Genomic DNA, 24950 nt, shown 5'->3' with positions numbered 1-24950 from the left:
TAGCTCTAATAGGAACTGAGATAATAAGGTGCGGCAAGGGGCCCGACTGTTAAGGGTTAAAACATGCTGATTTGTAACTTTTTTGACAACATTTTTTGTATAAAATAATAATTAAAATCGACATTTTAGAATTGTCATATCAATTTCGAATTTTTCATAATGATTCCTATGACAGTTAGGCACAATTTAGAACAGTTTTGTACGAATAAGAAAGCGTAGCAACTCTATATTATCTATCAGAAAGTCAGTCACTCCATTAAAAGATGCTGTTTATCCTTTTTATCTGGTTTTTGGAATAATGATTCCTAGGAAAATAAGTTAAAGTATTATAAGCAAGGCATCTCTATAATCAAATCCTAAATATGAAAGTATGTCCTTTTACTGATTCCTATATTTATGCAATTTTACAAAAAATGTATGTACAATTTTGTTTAGACTTGGAAATTAATGTTCGTAATTTATTGTTTGACTGTTCTTCCTTCTGATTTTAGAGCTTTGATTTTATGGATGTTGTCATCCTCGTTTTACTTTAAAGTGAACACATTTTATATTCTGCGAATAAATTGACGCCTAAGCTAAAGTCACCCGTTACTGTTGAAATGAAAGATAATCAGAAATAAAATATGATACATGTATAAAAAATCAATATTTTTTATATTTTTATTCTCAAAACTGTTTAATTAATGGTGGTGAATTAACCACTTTTTGGTACGCCCCCCTTGAAACGCCTCTATTATTCTACATTCAAATTGATAATAGTACACAATGTTATTAGGTACATTGTTGTATTGATTTTTTAAAAGAAAAAAGAAATTTAATTTTTAAAGATAATTTAATAACAACCGTTCGAGATTATATTAATCAATAATAATTTTTAGATTTTTTCGTTTAATTAAATTCTTTGAAATTTTGGCGATAGTTCTCAGTGAGTAAACATACAAAATGAATGTTGTTATATATTTTTGACTTTAAACAAATGCTTTAGTTAAGACAAATTAGTTGTACCAAATGATTTTTTTAGTAGAAGAACTACTCTATAACTCAAAATTTTAATGTGTTCGTCTGTAAGAATTGGTATTTGAAAAAGCTAAAGATTTTAACTGCTATATAATAAAGATGGCTAAATTTTTATGGAAAAATTATGGTTTCCTCAAAGGGACTAGTTGAGCAAAGAACACCGCAAACACTCTAAATTACAAATAAATTGAAAATAATGAATTCGGAAATTTTTAAAGTGAAGCTTCTCTATAATTATGGTCGATCGGTCAGTCTGTCTGTCCGGCCGTGACGGTTAGCTCTTTTTGTTAATTTAGACATTTTTTCTTATCAATTAAATAATTTTGTATGTTGATTCCTATATAAGTCAAATACGATTTAGGAAGCATAGCATCTGTTAAGTAAATGTTACTAGAATTTCTGTATGTCCATTTCAAACATGTTGATTTAAAATTTTTTTTTGCGATAGTTGGCGATAATTGAAATAATGATTCCTAAGACAACATTGTACAGTGTTTTAGCCGAAGCTTCTCTATAATTAAGTCCTAAAAATGTAAGTATGTCCTTAAACAGTATCCTATATTTAAACAGTTTTACACTCTACAAATGTTGATGTGCGTTTGACCTACCACTTCAGATCTTTGCATTTATAGATGTTGTTTATGAATGTTTTCATAAAATCATAATGTTATTATAATTTACTGTATATGCACAAATTTATATCCAATAATATTAACCGTTCCTAACCTCTCTGGAGGGCCTTAACCCTGTCAGGATTATTTAATATTTCCTAAACTAATCTAACTCAATCTAACCTAACCTAACCCCTGGGAAGGGGGGTAAATCCTGGAGGGTTTCTGTTATAACTAACATAACTAAACCTAACCTAACCTAATTTTACTGAGCCAAAGTGAATCTAACCCCTACGGAGGTTTCAAACCCATTAGGCTACTCAATATTATCTGACCTTACCTAACCTTACCTAAACCCTGCAGGGAGCCCTAATCCTGCGAAGCTACTCTATATTATCTATTCCTATCTAAATAAACCTAACTTAACCTAAACTAACCAATGCAGGGGACCCTAACCCTTTTGGGATACTCAATATTAATTAAACTAGCCTAACCTTACCTAATTGAATCTAAAATAGCCTGACTCCTGGAGGCAGCTCTAACCCTGCAGGGTTACCCAAGATTATCTTACTAAACCTACCCTACCTAACTCTATCCTAACCCCTAACATAACGGGTCTACTCAATATTACCTAACATAACCTAGCCTAGCTTAGCCTAACCTAATCTGACTTAATCTATCATAACCTAACCCCTATGGATGTGCTAACCCTTCAAGGGTACTTAACATTACCTAAACTAACTTAACATAGCCTAACCTAACCTAACCCAACCCATGTGGAGGGCCCTATTTCAGCGGGACAACTCAATATAACCTAACCTAATTTAATTTAACCTTGTTTAACCTAATCTAAACCCTGTGGGAGGCCCTGACCCTATGGGGCTACTCAATTTCATCTAAACTAACCTAACTAAACGTAACTCAATCTCTGGAGGAGGCCCTAACCCTGTGGAGCTACTTAATTTTACCTAAACTAATCCCTGTGGAGGAGAGCCCTTACCTTGTTTAACCTAACCTTACCCGTGCAGGGGGCCCTAACTCAGCGGGGCTACTAAACTTTACCTCACCACTGCACTGTGGAGGGCCTCCAAGGCTTTAATCTGATAATTTTTCATTTTTAATATCCGAGGAAAGCTGTCTATAATACGATGCGTTAAATAATTATTACTCAGCTTTAAAAGAAATCAGATTTCAAGACTTTAACTTCCCTCATGTCCAATTGTTGAAATTTTGAAAGTTTTTTAAATCTGCCGTTTGAATCATATTGTTTGTTACATCTATATTTAAACCTTTAAAGATTTTACTTTTCTATAAACCATTTCAAAATTAATTTATGATATACATTATTTAATATACAACATTCAAATATAATTTTTTTTATTTCATAAATAACATTTTCTACTTTTCATCCCTATTGTCCTTAAAGTGTTAACTCAGTATAAACTTTGTACTTTCCCCCCAACTAATTTGTCTAACTACGCCTCCCACAATACAAAACTGTATAAAAGTCGTAAGAAATTAAGACGGAAAAAACTCGAGATATTTGTCATGCACGTAATACGTGGACCCACCATTTTAGGGGTCACCAGGACAGACGAATATTAATACTTTAAGAGTGTCAGATCTGAATAGGCAGAATATTAATGAATCCAAACAAAATTGGAAGTAAATTTGTTGCAAAACTGCTTAAATACATGATACTGTTTAAGGACATATTTACATTTTTAGGACTTGATTATAGAGATGCTTTGCTTATAACATTATGCCTTGTTGTAATAGGAATCAGTATTCAAAAAATCAGATGAATATTTGTTGTCATAAAAGTAAAAAGTCATCATGTTTTAAATGGACGTACGGACTTTCTGGTAACGATTATAGAGTCGCTCCGCTTTCTAAATCGTACCTAACTGTTATAGAAATCATCATGCAAAATTTGAAATCGATACGACAATTCTAATCTGTCTTAATCAACGAAAAGAGCCAACCTTTACGGACGTACGGACCGAACCTAATTATAGAAAAGCTTCGCTTTTGATAAGGACAATAAGGTATTACAGTAACAATTGTATATTGAAGGTGTAATGATAACTAATACCTATTACAATTATCAACACACCCCTTTATTATTAAAAGCGGGGCTTTTCTATAATTAGGGTTTGTCCGTCCGTCCGTCAGTAACGGATAGCTTTTTTCGTTAATTTAGGACTGTTAGAATTGTCCTATCGACTTCAAACTTTGCATGATGATTCCTGTAGTAGCTAGGTACCATTTAGAAAGCGTAGCAACTCTATAATCGTTACCACAATGTCCGTATGTCTATTTTAAACATGTTAGTTTTTTTAACTTTATTAACAACAATTTTTATGTGATATAATCATCCGATTGGTCTGATTTTTGGAGAACTGATTCCTATTACAAAAATGTACAATATTATAAGCAAAGCATCTCTATAATCAAGTCCTAAAATTGCCAGAATGTTCTTAAACAGATTCGGTATTTAAAAAGTTTCGCATCAAATTTACGTATAATTTTGTCAAAACATATGTATTTATATTTTGTATATTCAGTTCTGACACTTCACAAGAGTTAATGTTCGTCTGTCATACCTTTTCAGAGCTTCGCTTTTATGGATGTTGTCATCCTTGTTTAAATACAATTTATTTGCTTCGGGTTACTGCACTAATTGAAACAATGTTTTAAATGTATTAATAGTTATTTCTCGTATTCATTTGAATCCGGTGGATACGAAAAAACTTTGTCTAGCATCGTATTATATCCAGCTTTCTACGAATATAAAAATGTACATTCAAATCTTATAATTGTACATTCTATATCCGCGAAAAGCTGTTTATAATACGATGCGAGAAATAACTATTAATTTCTCCATTTAAGTCCCCATATTGGTCTGTCATGCCTGCCAAACTTCAGTGATCTTTATCACAGAAACAAATGCATCACAATTGGTAAGTGCCACATTTCTCTTCTTCCCTACCAGTTACACCTACCATTGACCAATACAAAACGTCCTTAAAAATTGTGGACAATTAACCCAGTCATTGCAAGATTTTAATAATGAATGATTCTGAATTCTAATTGAGCTCTAAACATCTTTTATTTACATTTGAAATTTAACCCTTTCTTTGCTCCATTTATTTTGAAAGGATTTTTTTCTGAAGGTTGAAATATCACTATTTAAGGCTGGGGAAAACAAGAATTCAACACTGCAAGCTTTTCTGCCATACTAAAGAAGGCCACAGGTTTTAGAGAGAAAAAAAACAGTGCTTTATGAAATTTATAGGTTTACATACTTTTATTTTTTATCTTTTCAGTTCCAATTGTACCGTATGACACATGTATTGCTAAGTTACGAGGAACTCGTTTAGGTCAACAATTTAGCCTTCATCCTTCTTTCCTTTGTGCTGGTGGACAGGTTTACTTTGCATTCATTTTATTATTTTGTATTATAATCTTTTTCCTTGGTTCCATTTTAAAAACTAAAACTATACAACAATTAACATTTAATGTTTCTTATTCCAGGAAGGATCAGATGCGTGTACAGGAGATGGAGGTGGACCACTCTTGTGCCCTCTTGGAAGTGAACCTGGCAGGTTTATCCAGGTATCTTTCTATTCCTCTTACAAAGGCCTTTTTGACAATATTAAAAAGCTGATAAAGTAATGTTAAATTTATTAATTTTTTCTTTAATAAATATCAATATTCATAGATAATGAAATTATTCCTTACAACTACCATTTACATCAGGTTGGAGTGGTTAGTTGGGGCATAGGGTGTGGCACTCATGTTCCTGGTATTTATGCTGATCTTACTAAACTAGTTCACTGGATACAGGTATAATTATAATAATCATAGGGTGTGTCACTTATGTTCCTGGTATCTATGCTGATCTTACTAAACTAGTTCACTGGATACAGGTATAACTATAATAATCATAGGGTGTGGCACTCATGTTACGCCTATTTTAAGCCCAGGCTATCCTCCCAGTTTTAAAATACTTGTATATTAACTGACTTAGCAGCACTAAGTACAACTTTTAAGTTCTTAAAGTATGACTTAGTTTGGGGGAAGATTCAAAAACATCAATTCCCCCACCAGTGGGGTACGCTATGTGTTACTCTACCCAGTTCAGTTTAAATTCTGATATAATTTGCTGTCATAATTAAGAATAAGCTACATCACTGATTACTTTGGGCTTTGCATCTACCCTTCTTACAGTACTATTAAAGTAAAATATGTAACAAAAGATTTGAAATGTAGTAAAGCATATATAAAACTCTCACAATGAAGAAAATAAGATATTAATAATTAATTTCTGACAAGATTAAGTGGGTCAAAATAGGCAATAATTTCAATTTAATAAATTAGAGATAAATTACAATTTTAGGTAATTTTGGACGAGTATTCGCCTCTGTATGCAATTGGAAGAGATAATTTGGATAGTCAACAAAAGAAAAATACTCTTATTTCCAGAATTTGGAATTAACCTAACATTATGTTAAACTAAATAAATGTTGATAACAGAAAATATGCATATTTTATTAAGTTATTTAGGTAGATGATATGTGCATTACACAATAATTATTTTATAACTCTTCAGGGCGCTATCCTCTTAGAATTTTTTTTGTTAGATTTAAAAATTTTTATACCATTTTTAAACCATTCCAATATTTAAGCTATTTTTTTCGCCACCCCTTTGAATACAGAGTTCCTAGAGGCAAGGTACGCAGCAGCTAGTAATATAAGGATTATGATTATTTTTTTTATTATTCTTTAAAACCTGAAAAAACATAATATATATCTTAAGGCTAATTATATGAAAAATTTTTTTAAATTTTTATTAACATATACAAACTTGAAATAATATTTAAAGAAGATACTATCGATAAAATTAATAAATTACTGATTATTCATAAAAAGGTGGCTACTCTGTCCTTAAAGTTAGAAACGTTTTAAAAAGTTGATATCCTTGACTTGGCTTTCATTAGAGTATGAAGAAAAAACAGCTGATCGCTTTAATTTCTTTCTTAATCTTTCATGGCCGGCCCAGTCGCACACACACACACACACGCTCCAATTTTGCAAAATGATAAAAAATGAAGTTGACCCCTAAAAATTCACGTTATAATATGGATTTCTAGTTTAGAAAGAGTATACAAAGTAATAAGTTTTTTGTTTGTTTGTCCGTTAAGATCTCGCGAACCAATTTTAGTTCGCTTTCCCCCCAAAAGGTTCAAGGCTATGGGTTTTAAGACTATTTTTCTGTAATTTTTGTACAATGGGAGTGATTTCTCTTGTTTTGTGTTTTTGGATTTAAGATAAGATCTCGCATTACTAAACCAGTTGAGTTCGCTTACCCTGGATGGGTAAGCTTTTTTCTGCTATTACGATTTCTTTAGTGATATATATATATATACATATATTTGAGGTACCTTTTTTTAAATAGATAAAACTAAATCTTCCGTGGACTAATATGAAATTCTTCTCGAAAGGAGAGCCATACCGGTTCAATGGTTAGCTAAATCTTACAATCTTACCTACACCCTATTACTTTTATCCTGTTATATATATTCTAGTAAGGTTTTATTGTATTAAGCTTATATGTCTACGTTTATCAATAGTACTTTATGAGCTAATTGAGTTCTTCTTTCAAAGAGAGTTTCTTATATGTCCCTGGATGGTTTTCGGCTGTTTGATTTTTGTATTTAAGTTTGGTTATTGGCTATTTTCCCAAATAAAATATAATTGAAATTAATTTCAGATTCATTAAAAAATGTTGTAGAATTAAATTATTGATAGAATTTATGAACATTTGAAATCATGCAAAGTATTGTTCTACAATTACGGGGATTATCCTTAATCAGTTGCGGAGCCAGTAGAAATGTTCAGAGGCTCAATATTGGACAGATTGCTTTATTAGGTATTTATCTTTTACTAGGGCGATTTCTCTTAATTGGATGGATGGTTGGCACCCTCCCCCAAAATAGTTATAAACTTTTCCCGCACCTATGAGAAGCTACTTTGTTAGCGAGATCCTTCGGTACAAACAGACGGACAGACAGAGATTCTTTTACTTAATTATGAAACAGGGGTGTATATTCTTTAAAATTGACCCTGCTAATGGGGTTAAACTTAAAATATATGTTATTGGGGGGAAATGAATTTTTCTCCCCTCCTTGGTGAAAAAAACTAAATTAATGTGACGAAGGGGGGGAAATATAAATAGAATAAAGAGTTCTGATTTTTTTTCCATATCCCCCTTTCCTTTCTTGAAAAAAAGCAGGAGGGAAAAAAATATAAAAAATTGCAGCAAGGGAAAAATGAATCTTGTGCAGAATATACACCCCTGTATAAGGATATATCTTTTTATTAGATATGCTGGGAGGGGGGGGGGGGGGATAAGGGGAATTTGTACGGAGATTTTCGAGACTTTTATTCAATTTAATTATTGTGTAAAATGTTCTATATTTATTATTTGTTTGTCAGGCGATCAGAAGAGCAATGGGTACCACACGTCTGTCCCCAATAATTCATTCTTCAACAAAAGTAGTGGAGAGGATATCTGGAAAGCTATGTCAGGTAAGAAAGTCTTATTCAATTATGAAAATATCGATAGATCTATAATATCTATAATTACTTTTCAGTTAAGTAATAATCGAAATCTTTTGCTACAGACAAATATAACTTACTTTAATATGAAATAGGTTGAAAATGACCAATGATTAGGAAAGCCCCTAGAGGCATTAGTTTTTTATTATTACTAAAATATGAACCTCTAATTCAGGTGTATCTGCACAGGGTAAGAAAAGAGGTCGTGCTCGTAATATGCTCAAGAAAACAGATTTAAACAGGAACAAAAAAGATTTTTATTTGCAAAATATTTTCACAAACCAAGAGTGGATTTCTTGCATTATATGAGAAGTTTGGCATTGGCTGTAATACATATAATTTCTCCGTTCTTTAGTGTAATACCTCTAATGTTCTAATCCCAGTTTTGTTAGTGTGTTTCACAGTTAAACGATCGGACATGCTTTGTATAAAGATTAGCTTTGCTTTTTTTTATGTTTTATCCCTTGAAAAATTAATTAATGCTGTACACAATTTTATGCCAAGTAACTGTTGTATTTAAATGATTGTTTATTTATTCTTATCAAAATCTTTTTTTATCCGATATTTAGAGGCCAAGTTATTGGATTTGGTAAGAAAAAAATGGATTTTCCTGGATTAACGTCAAATCCAATTATTGGACCCAAACAAGATCAGAAAGCCAAGAAAATTGGGGAAATGAAGTAAGTTTATTAGATACTTACAGTTAATCATCCATTTGTAACACCTATCATTCACACCTTTGATCACAATCTTTTAGCCAAGAAAAAACTCATTTCGCGTAGATATTAAACTGACATGCATTGCATATTCATATGGACCTAGACGTAGTTTTAGAAAGAGAAGTATTTTGCTGATAATATGAACAATATTTAATTTTCATCATGGCTTAGAAACCGATTAATATCCGCTGGATTAGAACCGGTTCTCAGCCATACTGTAAAATTATGAATAACATCGATTACCGAATTTGTTCCACCAATATTAAAATAAAATTCATAAAAATGATACCAGTTTGGTTAGCCCGGGCCTCGGGTATAACAAAACTGGTTTTAATCTTATAATTTTTCATTATAATTTCTGTTTATTTAGGGATACATTATATACAAGATACGAAGAAGAATTAAGTAAAACAAGAGAACTTGGCAGTCAAAAAAGGTAAAAACAAAATATTTTTAGGATAAGTTGATTAAAAAAATACAATTTTTCTTTTTGAAATATTATACAAGAGTATTGCAAATAATACCTATAGCATTGATGATTGAACTATTTTCGAGACTAAATAGTTTTTGTTATTTTATTACCTATAGATAATTAAATTTTTAACATGTTCATTGTTCATCCCCCCAATATTCACCTTACATTAAAGGCAGATGGGGTTAGTTATATTTTTTTGGGTTTGTTTGCAATTTCTCTCGGGAGGGTGGTGACACCCTTTCCAAGGGCATATGAGAAGATACCCTGTAAATGAGAACCATATCAGTTCAGTGGTCAGCAAGATCCTTCGATACACACAAACAGGCTAAAAAACACCGTTAGATATCCTTTTACTTTTATATATGGACAGATTTGTGAATATTTAGGAAACGTCGACGTGCTACACCACTAGAGCGCGGTTGGGCTGGTGGTAAAATTGCGGGAAAGAAATTCGGCGCACCCGTAGCCGTCAACAAAGAACTGTCTTTCGACAACTTTTCCTCAGTTATTCTGGAGTTTAAGACTGTGTTCAAGATGACGGGCAACCTCGGCAGAGTCCGCAGGACGTCAGCATTAATGGTGACTGGAAATGGAAACGGCACTGTGGGCTATTCGTTGACAGCCGGACGGTACGGCCAGAATGCTCGCACGCTTAAAGCTGCTGTTAATAGAGCTGGCCTAAGATTGCTTAATATTGAAAGGTAACAATTTTTCGCATTTTTCAGTGTGGCTTCGAAACTGATTAATATCCTCTGGAGTAGAAGCTGTTTTCAGCCATATTGAAAAGTCATGTATATCATTGTATTTCATTGTTAGCCTTGGCTAACAAAACTTATTTTAATCTTATAATTTTACATTTTCATTCAGGGGTGTATATTCTGCACAAGAATTTTTTTTTTTTCCCGGCTACAAATTTTTTTAAATTTTTTTCCCCCCCTAGTTTTTTCTCTCCAAGTAGGGGAGAAAATGAAAAAATATTTAAAGAACTCTATATTTTATTTATTTTATCCCTCATACCACACATTTTTTTAGTTTTTTTCTCCAAGGAGGGGGGAGAAATGGAAAAAATGTTTTCAGTTTTCTTAATTTTTACATTTTTTTTCCCTCCAACCACTTAGCTATTTTTTATTTCCCCCCCCCCCCCCTTAGCCGGGGATCCCATGCAGAATATACACCCCTGTTTTCATTTCATATCCGTGGGAAGCTGTCTCTATAATACGATGCGATTACTATTCTATGTTAAGAACATCGTTTTGTTAATACTTGGCATAAAATGGCATTAATATTGTGTTTTTTTTCTCTTTCAGATATGAAGAAAGAACAGTTTTCCACGATTTTTACTCTCAATTTGGGAAAACAAGGTAATGAAACTATAGTGGACGGAATGTCTTGGTACAAAATAAACTTCATACAGCCATACACGGCTAGAGGACTTATTATATACTAAGTTCTTGAAAAAGGTTGATTTTCTGTAACAGCGTGGATATTCACTAGAGATTCACCAAAATAAAAACTAATAGTTTATCAAGTCCTGTTGTAGTTTTCCGGGATATTGTTAGTCAATTTGAGGATTATTATTCCATTCTTGTAGAACAACTGTCATATTCAAATGGTTAGGTAGTATAAGAGTAAGGCCGGGTAGGCAACCTTCTTAGCATTCTATAGCATATTATTATATATCATATCTTAACATGAAAACATTCTTAAAACTAGCATATTAATACAATATTTGCAATGAACACCTTTTTTTAGGTTATTTGTAGAACAGCGACCTTATGGTTATGGTATTGCAGCCCACAGAGGAATTAAGGCTATTTGTGAATTAGCTGGTATCAAGGATATCTATTGTAAGGTAGGATTTTATCATTTACTAGCGGCCACGCCTCTAAGGGTACTTGAGGTGGTGTGGATTTTTTATTTAGGGGAGATTTCTCTCGGAAGGGTACTTGTACACTCCCCCAAAATAGTTATAAACCTTACCAGCACCTACAATGTAAACGAAAACTTTTTGGTTCAGCGGTGAGCAAGATACTTCGATTACATACAGACAGACACATAAACAACATCCGGTTACTTTTATAAAAGGACTCCCAACCCTTACTGTTTGATATTTGTATTCTGTGATACCTATCAGCTTATTCCAACAATGAAATTAATTCGGATAAAAATCACGAGACTTATACGTGTTTTTCAGCTGACGTTGGGGGGCAACACATCGTAAAATTGACGACCTCTCCATTTGCCCCCCAAGTAATATTTTATATTTATTTCGCTTGTTGGTTATACCTGGATACCTATATTGTTATAAATTATGTAGGTAGGTATCCAGTGAAAATGTTAATAATTTAAGAATATTTGTTTTTATTTAGGTAGTTTCTTTTAAATAGAATTATAAGAATTAGATTAGGTAAATTAGTTATCTCCTCAATTCATGTTGATTTTATTTTAGTTGGAGGGTTCTCGTAACATGCAGCACATGACTAAAGCATTTATTCTGGGTCTTCTCAGGCAAAAAACACACCAGGTATCTTTTTTCTCCATGGGTGTATCCCAGTAAAATAGCTTAAAACCATCTCGGCAACAGAAGTTTTATTCCCTAAAGTGCAGATGCTAATCAGTTTACAGTTGACGAGATTTTAAAAGACATCGTTACTTCAGGGGTGTATTATTCTGTATAAGATACATTTTTTCCCCGCAGCAAAAAATATTTCGTTTTGTTCCTAGTTATTTCCCCAAGGAGGAAAAATAGTGGAAAATATTTTAAGTAGGAACTTATTTTATTCACCCCTCCCCCTTCTCACATATTTTTCTATTTTTTTGCATTTTCTAGGCTCTTGCTGATGAAAAGAAATTACACTTAATTGAAATGAGACCCGAGGAAGACTATTATCCAAGGTATGTATTTAATATTTTTTTTGAATATCAACCTGCTGGAGAATGGGGGGGGGGGGCTTTACCTCCAGAACAATGAACTTGCGGGCCACTCTCTACCTGTATTTAATTGTCTTTGATGGGAACATCTTTTATTTCGACCTTTTGGCATGATAAATAAAGCAAAGAAGATTAAAACAATTAATTTTGTACTTGTTTGATCCCTTTTACTAGGTATCTATATTATATAGGGTTGGCAATCCGAATCCGGGATCCGGAATCCGCCAAATTTTTGGTCAATTTTGGAATACGAATCCGGAATCCGTTTTTTAATAGCGGATTCGGATTCTTAATATGTATGTTTTTCTTTCAACTCCCCCTTTTTGGAGGCAAAGATTATCATCATTAAATATAAAATCTTTTAAAATCTGGTTCGATTCTCGGAAGTGAATTATAGAGAACACCAAGAACATTAATTTTAAGGACATATGTAGCACTTTAAAAAAAATTTTAATAGTTATTTCTCGAATCGTATTATAAACGGCTTTCCGCGGATACAGAATGTACAATTATAAGATTAAAACTAGTTTTTTTTAGCCCCGAGGTGCGGCTAAAAAAACTGGTTTTAATCTTGTGATTGTACATTTTTATTTTCGTAGAAAGCTAGATATAATTCGATGCTAGACATAGTTTTTTCGTATGGATGAGAACCGGTTCCTATCCACCGGATTCGAATGAATACGAGAAAAAGCCTTATAAAATATTGCTAGAATCCGGAATCCAAAAACGGAATCCGCCAAAAATAAGAATCCGGAATCTGCGGGAATCCGCCATTTTTTTGGACGGATTCTTGTAAGAATCTGAATCCAGTCCAAAAATTTGACGGATTGCCATCCTTAATATTATGTATACCTAATCTCAATTCTTAAATTTATTCCTAGGTTGGTTGCCTCTCCTTCTGATGGTAAGGTTCGAACTCAGGCAGAAATTGAACACAACGAAGTCCTGGACTTCAAAATGATGTCCTACGAGGTATTGATAATATTATTCAAAGTCCATAAATTGCCAAGCCGACGAATAAGAAAACGGCATTAAAAAACTTTGGCGACTAGTGTAATAAATAGCTAAATGTCGCCTCCCTCCCTGGTTGTTAGTTAGAATGTTAACCTATATGGTTGGGGGGGGGGGGGGGGGGGTGGAAATATAAAAATTAAGAGGACTGAAAGCATTTTTCCTATTTTTTTTCCCTGTTTGGTGAAAAAAACTAAAAAATAAGTGGAAGGGGCATAATATAAATAAAATAAAGAGTTCTGAAAATATTTTTTCATTTTTTCCCCTTTCTTGCTGGAAAAAACTAGGAGGGGGAAAAATTATAAAAATTGCAGCAGGGGGAAAAATGAATCTTGGGGAAAATATACACCCCTGCCTATATTTATGGGTCCATTAACAACTATGTTATCATAATCTTTTATTAACTTTATAATATTATCCTTGTTCATTATGTGTTTTTGTTTAAGGGTCATCTTCCAATGGAGAGAAAGAAACGTAATCCCTTCGAGGGACACATCACCTGGGACCTGAGGCAAAGAAGGGGTTGGGCTCGTGAAGCACATGAAAAGTAATTTTTTTCTTTTTTTAAAAGGCTTGTTGTTTTTACTAAATCCACTAATTAAATATTTTTACAATGCTTTCACGTCATTGTTAACTTTTCAGCCGGGTTACCGTATGCGAGGTGCCACTAATTGGGGTTAATGTATTGGAGTACATTCGTGTAGGACACCTGCCTTACTTAGTGACAGTTGATTATAAATAGCCTCTGGTTAGCAATTTTGGTTTGCTGTATTTAAATTTTTCACAGGGATCTTAAGGGGAAAGCGATGGAAGTAAAAAATAATGTACATTACTAATTTAGTTGTTCTAAATTACCATTATGTTGATTAAAACTATTGGTGGATTTTAATTTTGGTACTGCTAATTTGAAGTAACATATCAAGATTAAATTAAAGTACCCAAAGTTTTGAAGGCAACGATCAATGATCAAACATGTTCATCAAACTTTGAGTACTCTTGTAACTTATATTCCAATGTCCCCTTCCAATTTGTTTTTTTATGGTCTCAACTCATCTCTTCTTATACACAAGAAATGCTTTTCACTTTCATTGCCTTTTTAGTTCTTGTTAGAAAATAGACCACGAACAATGGTTCTCAAATTTTCCTTGGATTGGGCCAGATTTTGAGACATCACTGAAAGATGAGATTTACTTATCTGCCAGTTCTACCACTTGCTTTTAACATATGATATCATATTCGATATAAACTTTAATTTTCATTAATAGGGTGAGACGGCGAATGCGAGTGGAAAACGGCGATGTTATTGGAGCAGTACGCTCTCATCTGTACGAGAAGTATCCGGAGTGTGTGGAAACTAGAATACCAATGAAAGAAGCGAGCTAAAGAAAATCTTTAAAACTAAAATTTTAAAATACGTAAAATAAAAAAAAACATTTAATACCTAACAATTTATAATTGATACTTTTAACTTTCGTATATTATTGGTCACACTTTTACTAAAAACCTTTTATGTTCTCATAATTTTGTCAAACATTTCTTTATGCGTTTCTAACTATTTATTCTTGTGTTATGAACTGAAATTTTTACTTTAATACCTACCTACCTTAAAAATGGGCTATAAATCGCCAAATTGACTTTTTCTTCATACCACTGTTATGGTCAATCCATTGAAACAAAGTTGTTATATTTCAGACTAAAGATGTCCAGCGCTGTTGCTAAGATCGCCAAGCCTGTCCTCAGGGGATACCATCTCCGGGAAATCAAGAGGTAATTCATTGTTAAAATTGTTTTATCAATTTTAAATCTTGTATCAAGATCATTTCATTATTCTATTTTTCAAAGTAATATGATGATGATTGTTAGTCTTTTTTTATCGAAAAATCTCGCTAACCACTAGACCGATATGGTTCTCCTAAGATTCTTTTAAGGGTATTTCTCAGTGTTTCGGAGCCGGGAGCCGGGAGCAGCAACATTTTTGGTGGAGCCGAATCCGGAGCCGTATTTTTCGTTAAAAACGCGCGGCTCCGGCTCCGGATTAGCTAAAAATGATTTTTTAAAGTAATATTATAATTTGACAACGGTCTATTTCCATATAATAAACTGAAAAACTATTGTTACTTAACAAATAGACACACATCCTTCTACTTTTATACCTATAGCTTTAATCAAATAAAAGCAAAATATTTTATATTATTTATTTTATTTTATCAAATTCAACCAAGAGCAATGGCCCCAAACAAAAAAATTGTCACAATTGGCAAATTAGGAGTTATAGAATTGAAATTTCGGTGCAACTTTTTTTATTCAAATAAATTGTTTACCTCAAAGTGCCTAGTCGAGCAAAGAACCCCTTACCCTTATTATTTAAAATAAATTTAAAAAGAGGAGGGGATATTTTGTTGTGTGTGTTTTTACTTTTGGTCAGGTTAGGTTTTATTGGTTACTGGGTAGCTTGTTGGGCTTTCAGATAGGCACTTAAAGAGGTTAAATAAATACTGATGTTCTCACTGTTCTTTAGAAACACTAGCCTCACTTGACTTTTCTTTTCATTTAGGAGCGTGATCCTCGCCACTGTTGTGTCATGCGGTATTTCTACTGCTTGGTACTACCTCGTCAACAAGGCCAGGAGAGACAACTATGTCAACTTCTACAAGAACTATGATGCTGAGGCTGATTTCCAGAGAATGAAGGCTGCTGGTGTTTTCAACTGCTGCAAGGTAACGCAATGTTATTGTTGTTTTGACTATTATTTAGTTTCATGCTTTCTCTCATCCATGTTCTTCATTTTGTAAGCAATTACCAAAATACAGGGTTTGTATATTCTGCATGGGTTAAGGGGGGGGGGGGGGATTAAAAATTTGTAAGAGGGAGAAAAAGGAAGAATTAAACAGCCCTGAAAACATATTTCCTATTTCCCCTCCTAGTGGGGGGGAGGGGAATAAAGAGTACTGATAACATTTTTCAATTTTCCCTCGTGTGCAGAATATACATTACACCAACCCCTGCCAAAATATTAAATCTTGTCTATTTTTCAGGAGGCCGAAGAAGAAGAATAAATTATCTGCCCCACAATTTCCTCCCAATGATTTCATAGCCTGTATCTCAAGTCTCACTGAACGTTTTATGATATTGTACCAGGATAAGATTACATAGATTTAGACATGTTATCACAGTACAACTTCTTTGTTATAGCATTTCATTTCTCTTAGTCTAATTAGAAAATTATATCTTATTTATGTCAAAGTATTATGAAAATAGTTTTCTTGTTTGTTTATGAGATTTACTTAACTTTAAAGACTGATCGGAAATTTATCAGTAATTATTTTAAGTACATTCTTAATCTGTGTAACCTTATTTTTCCCTAATTTCCGATTTTACAACCATCCTAATTTAAAACCTAATGGATTTGGATTAGGATTAATACTAAATAACTACTTGATATAAAAGAAATAGTATTTGTAGTGAAAGATTAGATGTATTGAAATATGTTAAATATTTCAGACCATTTCTAAAATGTCTGGAGCCGTAACCAAGCTTGCTAAGCCTCTCCTGCGCGGTTATCACCTCAGGGAGATTAAGAGGTAAATATTGAATATGTAATTTATGAGAGAGGGGGGGGGGGGCTTTATAGTTTATACTTTGTTGTGGCTTTGTTAAAAATATAAAGCTAATACCTATCCTGCAAATTCTTTCGTAAAACTTATTCATTTTTTTTTAGGTGGGGGGGGGGGGTTAATGCAACCATCTCGTAATCAGTGAGCAAATGGCACTTAGAATTCGAATTTTGATCTGAACTTTTGCATGAGTAATCCTTGGTAGGTCTATTTTCCCTAAATCGAACAAAAAGTTGGAAAAGTAACGGCTGGCGGCTCGCCGTTTTTTGTCTATTTTCAGGGTAAATCCATCATCACTTACGTAGGAATCAACTTTTTAAAACATGTTTTTGGTTTAATTCATGTTAAATGATAGCAATAACCATTTGTAAAACTTCTAGCACCAACAGCTACCGTCTAGAACCGTTTGATAGCGTTTTGGAGTGGCAAAGAGTATTATGTGTAGATAGGTTTCGTGACTAATTTCCACTATATAGATACAAAAAATGGGAAAACAGCTGAGCCGCCAGCCGTTACTTTTCCAACTTTTTGTTCGATTTAGGGAAAATAGACCTACCAAGGATTACTCGTGCAAAATTCCAGAAGGAAATTCGAATTCTAAGTGCCATTTGCTCACTGATTACGAGATGGTTGCATTAACCCCCCCCCCCCCCTTTTTTTTTGTTAAAAGACAGCTTGACTTTTCAATAAAGTAACTTGTAATAGCTTTTAACTTTTTTGCCAATTGCTTCATTTTTTATGATATCTATTTTTTGTTTAATAAAATTGTATCTAATAGTCCTAGGAATCAGTAATTAATGATTTGGGCCCATAAAAGCTTTAAACTTTGTTGCCAATTGAATTGCTCTAATAGTTCAGGACTTATGAGTTATGATATCTGTTTGTATTCTATTTGTATGTATTTAACCTATTAACCTAAATAATAAGCTTATTTTACTATCCAAGTAATAGCTCATTAACAATACTAAAATAAATGATCTATTATTACTTGGATCTTACACCAGATTATTATGAACTCGGCTCTAATATAGTTAAATTTATAGCTGGCTAAAATAACGTTACTCACACCATCCCTTTTTACCTAATCCCTTCCCCTCCTACTGACTAATGAGTTATGTCCATGATAGCAACCTCAAATGACAATATTTCTCCTGTCACAATATTCACGTATATTCTATAACCATTACTAAAATTATTAAAATGTATGGGAGCTAAAGCTTTACCTGTAATGCGTGTTAATAATTTTGGTCCAGTCAGGACGGTAGATAGGCCGCCTGCAAGCTCCAGGAATCAACCTGGACCAGTTTAGATGGTAGATAGGCCATCTTGGACCACCCTGGATATTCCTGGGTGATAGATTGATAGGCAATCAGGTATGGTACACACACGCAGTTTTTAGGCTTAGATGTTATTTAATATAACAATAGAAAGGGGAGGGGGGGGGGGTGTAATACTTTTTGAAACTAAAACTTAACTTAAAAAAGAGTTACAGTACTGAAATTTGGCATGGCGGTAGCTTCTAAGAGGTAAAATGTGGAACTGTGAAGAAATGGCAGCAGAACTGCTAAATAATATTGCCGTAATTAACCATTTTCTGCCGAGACTATTTTCCGTTTCTCGCCAAATAAGAAATTTTGAATGATTTGAGCGACAAAAAGTGTCACACCCGCCCTCCCCCTTTAAAAGTTTGGAAATTAAGGGATATATAGGACTGTTTTACCTACCTCCCATGATTACCAATACCTATTATATTAAAAGATAAATTAAAAGGTTTAAATCATTATTATAATCTGCTCGTTTGTTATGTTTGATCGAAGAATCAAAAGTTTATGCTTTAGGAGTGTTGGAGTGGCCACTGCAGTTGCTTGCGGTGTTTCCTTTGGTTGGTACTGGTTTGTCATTAAGGAAAAGAAAACTACAATGAAATATAAACTTCATATTTATTAATATTGTCACTTAAAATGCAGAAAGGGACAATATATACCTAGTTGATTAGCGGCTACGCATGAAGGAAGTCGAACTCCACTTATCAATTTTAATTTTAGAAAAAAAAACAAAATCAATTACATTGAGGGAATTTTTTTAACAGGGGTGTATTTTCTGCACAAGATTAATTTTTTTTCCCTGCTAGAAATTTTTTTTATTTTTTTCCCCTCTTAGTTTTTTTCCAGCAAGGAAGTGGATAAAATGGAAAAATATTTTCAAAACTCTTTTTTTTTATTCATTTTCTTTGAGTTTTTTTCACCATAGAGGGGAGAAAAAACATTTTTTTCCCCCCAACAACATATTTTTTTTTTACCCCCCCCCCCCCCCCCTCAGCAGGGTCAAATTTGCAGAATAGTACCCCTGTTTTTTAAGGAACGATTTCTCTTCTGTGGGTGGGTGAGTGGTACCCACTACCAATATAATTACATACCTTCCTAGTACCTATGAGAGCTACACTGTAAAGAAAAACTTTACTGGTTTGCCGGCTAGTGACATCCTTTGGTACAGACAGACACAGATCCTGTCTAATTTATATGTTAGGATAATTTTCTTTGGAACCAGGCCAGAAGAGACAACTATGTCAACTTTTACAAGAACTATGATGCCGAGGCTGATTTCCAGAGAATGAAGGCTGCTGGTGTTTTCAACTGCTGCAAGGTAACACGGTGTAACTTATTGTTGTGTTGACTATAGTACAGGGGTGTATATTCTGGTATATTCAGGGGTAAATAAAGATTAGATTTTGATAATAAATAGTAAATTGGGGATGTACATCAATTTATCACTCAACATCCCTTTAGATTCTTGGACTGTACTTTCGAAGGTACCCAAAGTTTTATAACTATGTTTCCCTATTCGATGGCTTAAAAACCTTGGGTATTAATATTAAAAGTTGCCGTAAGCGATATCATGGTGTACAGCTAAGTGTTGCTTTTTCAAAAAGTTTTTTTCTACTGGATTTTTTCCGCTGGATTAGGACCGGATCTCAGCCATACTGAAAAGTCATGAATAGATAGCATTGTGTTCAGGGTTGGTAAAAACCCGGGTTTTTTAAAAATAACCCAACCCATTGGGTTTTATTAATAAAACCCGGGGTTTATTAATAAAATCCGGGTTTTTTGGGTTTTATTGTATTCTAAAGATTATTACCTAGGAATTTTAAGATATAAGGTTAAATAATTTTCATAAAGTAACAGGATGTTTGTCTGTACCATAGGATCTCGCTAACCGCTGAATCGGTATGGTTCTCCTGTACAGGGTAGCTTTTCATAGGTCCAGGGAAAATTTATTACAATTTTGGGGAAGGGCACCACAAATCTCCTAAGAGAAATCTGCCCCCCCCCCCCCCCCCCCCCAAAGTAGTTAAAAATCTTCAACGGACCCGTGAGAAGCTAATTGTAATTGAGAACCATATCGGTTCAGTGGTTAGGGAGTTATTTTGGTACAGACAGACATTCCGTTACTTATATATAAAAATAAGCAGTTAAAACGCAGTTATACAATAGTTAAAATAAAATGTTTGTTTGAAAATAGTACTCCTTATGAGTCAATATAGAGTTAACATTATCGACAAAAGGTACATTTTTAAAAGACCCGGTTTTTTTGGGGTTTTTTGAGTTAAAAAACCCAATAAATCCCAACTTGGGTTTTTTATGCCAACCCTGATTGTGTTCCAGACTATTTTCCATGAATATTTAATAAAAATCGTAAAATTAATATCAGTTTTAATCTGATAATTTTTTATTTTAATATCCGTGGATAGCTGTTTATAATATGTTGCGATAATTTAATTAACAATTCTAATATTACAGGAGGCTGAAGCCGATGATGAATAAACGTTCTATCAAATTCAAACCTCAAGCTCAAAAAAATCGACGACCAATTTTTCCAACTGGCGATAGTATCTTCTTAATGGATTATTTTTATTTTGTTTATACTGCTAAACTGGCAGAGTTTTTGCTTTAATGTTTTGTGATAGAAACTAACAAGTTATGAAGCCTAGTAACCACAAGGGACCCTAAATTTGATCGTTTTCCAACTTTTAATTAACTTTTCAAGTTTTTAAATGAAGAATTGAAATTGTGATACTTTGGCAAACTTGTCCCTGCGCCAAAAATAGGTTTTCATAGCTTGTTCAAATGTGCAATTTGTCAACAACAAAAAAATCAACAATGCAAATTAATTAGATTAATTTTTGTTGCTTTAAAAACTGAGCTTATTATTTGTAGTTGAGTGTTTAAAATTTAGAAATTGTATTTCTTAAAAATGATTTTCATCCCTACTCTTTGAATATTTTAAAGAAATGAAATATGATTTCTTAGTTTTAACTTTAGAAATATATATAAAATGTTAAATTAAATTGTTTCTATACTCATATGAAGATTCAATAGGTTAAATTGTGTTTTTGTTAGGTACCTTTATTTAGGTATAGGATTTAGGATCTGTGGTGTTAAGTGAATTCTTTATTTCAGGACGAAACAGGTTTTTTCTCTTTATTATAGGGATTAAAGATACAGAATTTGGTGAAATATAGCTTTGGAGAATATAAGTAAATTTCATATTTATGCATAGGTATAATACTCCGGTTAAGAAAGAAATGGTAAAATGAGTTTTTCTACTGCCAAAAATCCGCTACTTTACTACCTTATTAAAACTAGATCTTTCTAACCGTATCGCATCTCCCATGATTTTTTAAACCATAAGCGAGTTATAATATGAATTATGCCAATGATAATACTCTACATAAAAAGCGGTCAACTTCATGATAAACTTCACAAAAATATACCTACCGTCCTAAAGTTCTTAAAATCCCAAAATTCTATTTCTACAATTTTTATAACCTATTTGATTCTAATCAATGTCAATGTATTTCTTTCTGAAACAAGCCAAATAAACCGTGAGATATTTAATATTAAACTAAATCATTTCAGATAAAAATGTAGCTAAATTCAAGAGTTATGCTGATATTAGCACTGCTTAAAAATGGTGTTTATATAATATATATACAATACATATATTTTGATAGTTAACAGCAATAGTGAAAGAAAATGAACTAAAATGTGGTATTAATGTAATGAAATAAACTTTAGTGACCGAAACAAGTCTTTCAAATAAACTATCTTATCCGGACTATAAAGGATTACCCCGATAATAAACCTTTCATCAGATTAAAAGGTAGATATTTGTTATATATTAGATTTATTTACAATAAGGAAGACAACTTCCATAAAAGCTAAGCTCAATAAATTAGGAGTGAATGCGTTTAGGTATAGAGATTTTTTGCGTATAAAAGTGCACCTATTTGTCCTAGGAATCACCGATTAATGAAATAAGGATAATTTTTTTATTTGTGAAGTCTAAAAAGCTTTTAAAAATATGTTTCAAATGGAAATACGAACCGTACCCTTGTAAAATAAGAATTGATGTTCAAAAATTGTAGCTTCTTAATGTAGTGTAAGATATAATTTTAAATTTCTTATTCAAACGTTTTAATTGTGCATAATATTTGATGAAATAACCTTTGTTAATATTTCATTTTTTGCAATGAAATGTAAAGTTTTTGTTCATTCTTTTAAAGGTCACAATTGACGACATGCATGGCGATTTCTTGAAGTTATATTTTTAAGAAATTACACCGATATTAAAGTCTGGTTTTTACTGTCATTTTGGTATGTAATATTAAGTATTTATTACAGTAGGAATCTTCTTAACAATTATGCTTAACATTTAATGTATTATGTTTAGTAGCGCTGTTACTCTATAGAAATGACTTTATATCACTATGTAATATATCTAATAGGTGAAGAATATTCACTAGATATGAAAAACAGAGTAGAATTTTGCAAAATTGCTCTAATAAAGAAAAAATTTTAAGGACTTACTTACATTTGTAGGACATGATAATAGATATGCTTTGCATATTACACTGTTCCTTGTTGCAATAGGAATTAGTATTCCAAAAATCATTTGAATAGGATAAATATATCTCATTATAAATTGTTGTCAAAAAGGCAAAAAATCTACATGTTTTAAATGAACGTACGAACTTTCTGGAAATAATTATAGAGTTTGTACACCTTCTAATTCGTACCTAACTATTCTAGGAATCATCATACAAAGTTTGAAGTCGATTGGACAATTCTAACATGCCTTTTTAACGAAAAGAGCTAACCGTTACGGACAGACGTACGGACCTACCCTAAGTATCGAAAAGCTTCGCTTTTAATAAATATTTACTTCTCAGTGATCTATTTGCAAATTGAACATTGAAATGTATGAGTTGTGTGTGTGTGAAAGTTTGAAGAGGTTTACCATTTGTACTCAGTGTGTGTGTGTGTGTGTGGGTATGTTTGTCTGTGATTGTGTTTTCAGGTGTAAACTTTTAACCTCTTTATGACCTGATTTAACGTTATCTTATCTTATGTCACAAGCAACATTATACCAATATTAAAAACAAGGACAATTAATTGAGGTGAAGGGTGGTGTATCCACTTCTTTAATTTTGCCAAGGAGGCGGATCTTCCCCCACCCCTTTTTTTCTGTTTCTGTAAATAACACTACTGGAGTGGGCGTTTTTGCGCTGCCTATAATAGAATAGATATCAATATAGAATCAGTACCTATAATCAAAATCACGCAACCTTGCACAACAGTTTTTTTACAGTTTCATTCAAAAATATTATCATTAGGTATTTTAGTTTTGTATATTTTGACAACTGACTTTTTTTGCTAATTTCTTGTTTATTCTATTATATAAAGCAGTTAGGTTTCTTAGTCTGTAGCTTAAGATTTGATAAATTCCTGAACCGATTGAGTTCTTTATGTTTTGGAATTTTTACAAAGGTCCCAGATTGATTTTCTGCTTTTCCAAGCAAGGACGTTCAAGCTTTTATTTTAAGGGGGTAAAATGGCGGGACAATAGATTATGAATTGGTTTAAACCCCGAATGATAATTAACAAATTACCCCTTGTTTTGATAAAAACTTGATATTGTGCAAAAGTTTGAATGCTTCTAGCTTGTACCATCCAATCAAGATTCAATTAAATTAAAGCTCCTATAAATTATTAAACCTAGAAATATGATTAAAGTATTAATAGAACTTTGGGGACCAATATATAATTTATTCCCCCCCCCCCCTCTCTCTGGGTTATACCAAGTAAATGGTTGGTTTTACCGTATTTTTATTTTATTTTTGTTAAGAGATTTACGACACAGTAACAACGTAAAATAAAAGTCATGTATTACATACGAATACATAAAAGAAAGAAAACAAAACAAATATGCCCTCCAAACATTTTAAAAGCCCTTTCTTTTTTCACTCCCCTCTCTCCCTTTCTTATTTTCTTAATGCCTATGTCTTTTTTTTCTCACAACCTTTTTCTCTTTCTTGCCCTTTTAAAGGTTCTTCATCCCCCATCCCCTAAGATGTTACCCCCCCCCCTCTCGTATCAGCTGATTTTAAAGGTTCATCCACATCTAATAAAATCAGGGTGAAACAAATAGGTATATGAAATCTGATATATTATACATAGATATGAGTACTATATAATATACTAGGACTACGCCCTAGAGGCCTATAGGGGCACTTTAGTTGGAGGAGGGGGAGTTAACCCTCCCACCCACTTTCAACTTATGCTTTAAAAAGAAAAGGATAATTTTTTTTTTTTTTGGGGGGGGGGAGGTTTTAATTGTTTTCTTAAGGGCGATAATCCTGGGAGGGTGGTCGTACCCTCCCCCCTACATACTGTTTAACCTTCTTAGAATCTATGAGATGCTTCACTGTAAAGGAGAACCACATCGGCCAGTGTTTAACGAGGGTTTTTAAAGGATTAAGACATTAGACTCTACATTGATATGCATCCCAAAATCTTTAAAAGTTATGTACTTTCTATAGATTAAACCTATTGGTTGAAAAGTTGAAACCAGTCAGTTTTAATGAATTCACCAAAGTTATGAAGCCCAA

General features: G+C 32.8%; 4 protein-coding genes across 4 annotated transcripts in view; all 4 read left to right on the top strand.

Moving 5' to 3' along the window:
* LOC145330747 (phenoloxidase-activating factor 2-like) overlaps nt 1-6171 on the top strand; it is a 34326-nt gene extending 28155 nt beyond the window's left edge. The window contains exons 12-17 of the mRNA XM_080175411.1: nt 4521-4591; nt 4826-4885; nt 4958-5058; nt 5166-5246; nt 5391-5477; nt 6031-6171. Of these exons, the coding sequence (XP_080031537.1) occupies nt 4521-4591; nt 4826-4885; nt 4958-5058; nt 5166-5246; nt 5391-5477; nt 6031-6129 (499 nt within the window). The 3' untranslated portion in view covers nt 6130-6171. The remainder of the gene's footprint in view (nt 1-4520; nt 4592-4825; nt 4886-4957; nt 5059-5165; nt 5247-5390; nt 5478-6030) is intronic.
* Nucleotides 6172-7405: 1234 nt separating this feature from the next.
* mRpS5 (mitochondrial ribosomal protein S5) lies at nt 7406-15079 on the top strand. The gene is made up of 13 exons (XM_080174208.1): nt 7406-7563; nt 8130-8222; nt 8428-8494; nt 8822-8932; nt 9342-9407; nt 9833-10147; nt 10754-10807; nt 11199-11298; nt 11896-11970; nt 12277-12341; nt 13259-13349; nt 13835-13935; nt 14654-15079. The coding sequence occupies exons 1-13, from the start codon at nt 7464-7466 to the stop codon at nt 14769-14771; spliced, it is 1356 nt and encodes a 451-aa protein (XP_080030334.1). The 5' UTR covers nt 7406-7463; the 3' UTR covers nt 14772-15079.
* LOC145329809 (cytochrome c oxidase subunit 6C-like) lies at nt 15025-16890 on the top strand. Its single transcript, XM_080174214.1, has 3 exons — nt 15025-15155; nt 15943-16105; nt 16424-16890. The coding sequence occupies exons 1-3, from the start codon at nt 15088-15090 to the stop codon at nt 16442-16444; spliced, it is 252 nt and encodes an 83-aa protein (XP_080030340.1). The 5' UTR covers nt 15025-15087; the 3' UTR covers nt 16445-16890.
* On the top strand, nt 16886-21925 carry LOC145329808 (cytochrome c oxidase subunit 6C-like). Its single transcript, XM_080174213.1, has 4 exons — nt 16886-16969; nt 18841-18908; nt 19551-19645; nt 20800-21925. The coding sequence occupies exons 1-4, from the start codon at nt 16902-16904 to the stop codon at nt 20821-20823; spliced, it is 255 nt and encodes an 84-aa protein (XP_080030339.1). The 5' UTR covers nt 16886-16901; the 3' UTR covers nt 20824-21925.
* Nucleotides 21926-24950: the final 3025 nt, after the last annotated feature.

The sequence above is a fragment of the Acartia tonsa genome, chromosome 10, assembly GCF_053477335.1.
Source record: "Acartia tonsa isolate MP-2025a chromosome 10, ASM5347733v1, whole genome shotgun sequence".
NCBI classification, from domain to species: domain Eukaryota; kingdom Metazoa; phylum Arthropoda; class Copepoda; order Calanoida; family Acartiidae; genus Acartia; species Acartia tonsa.
Note: the sequence above shows the minus strand (reverse complement) of the source record. Positions and strands in the feature narration are given on the sequence as shown.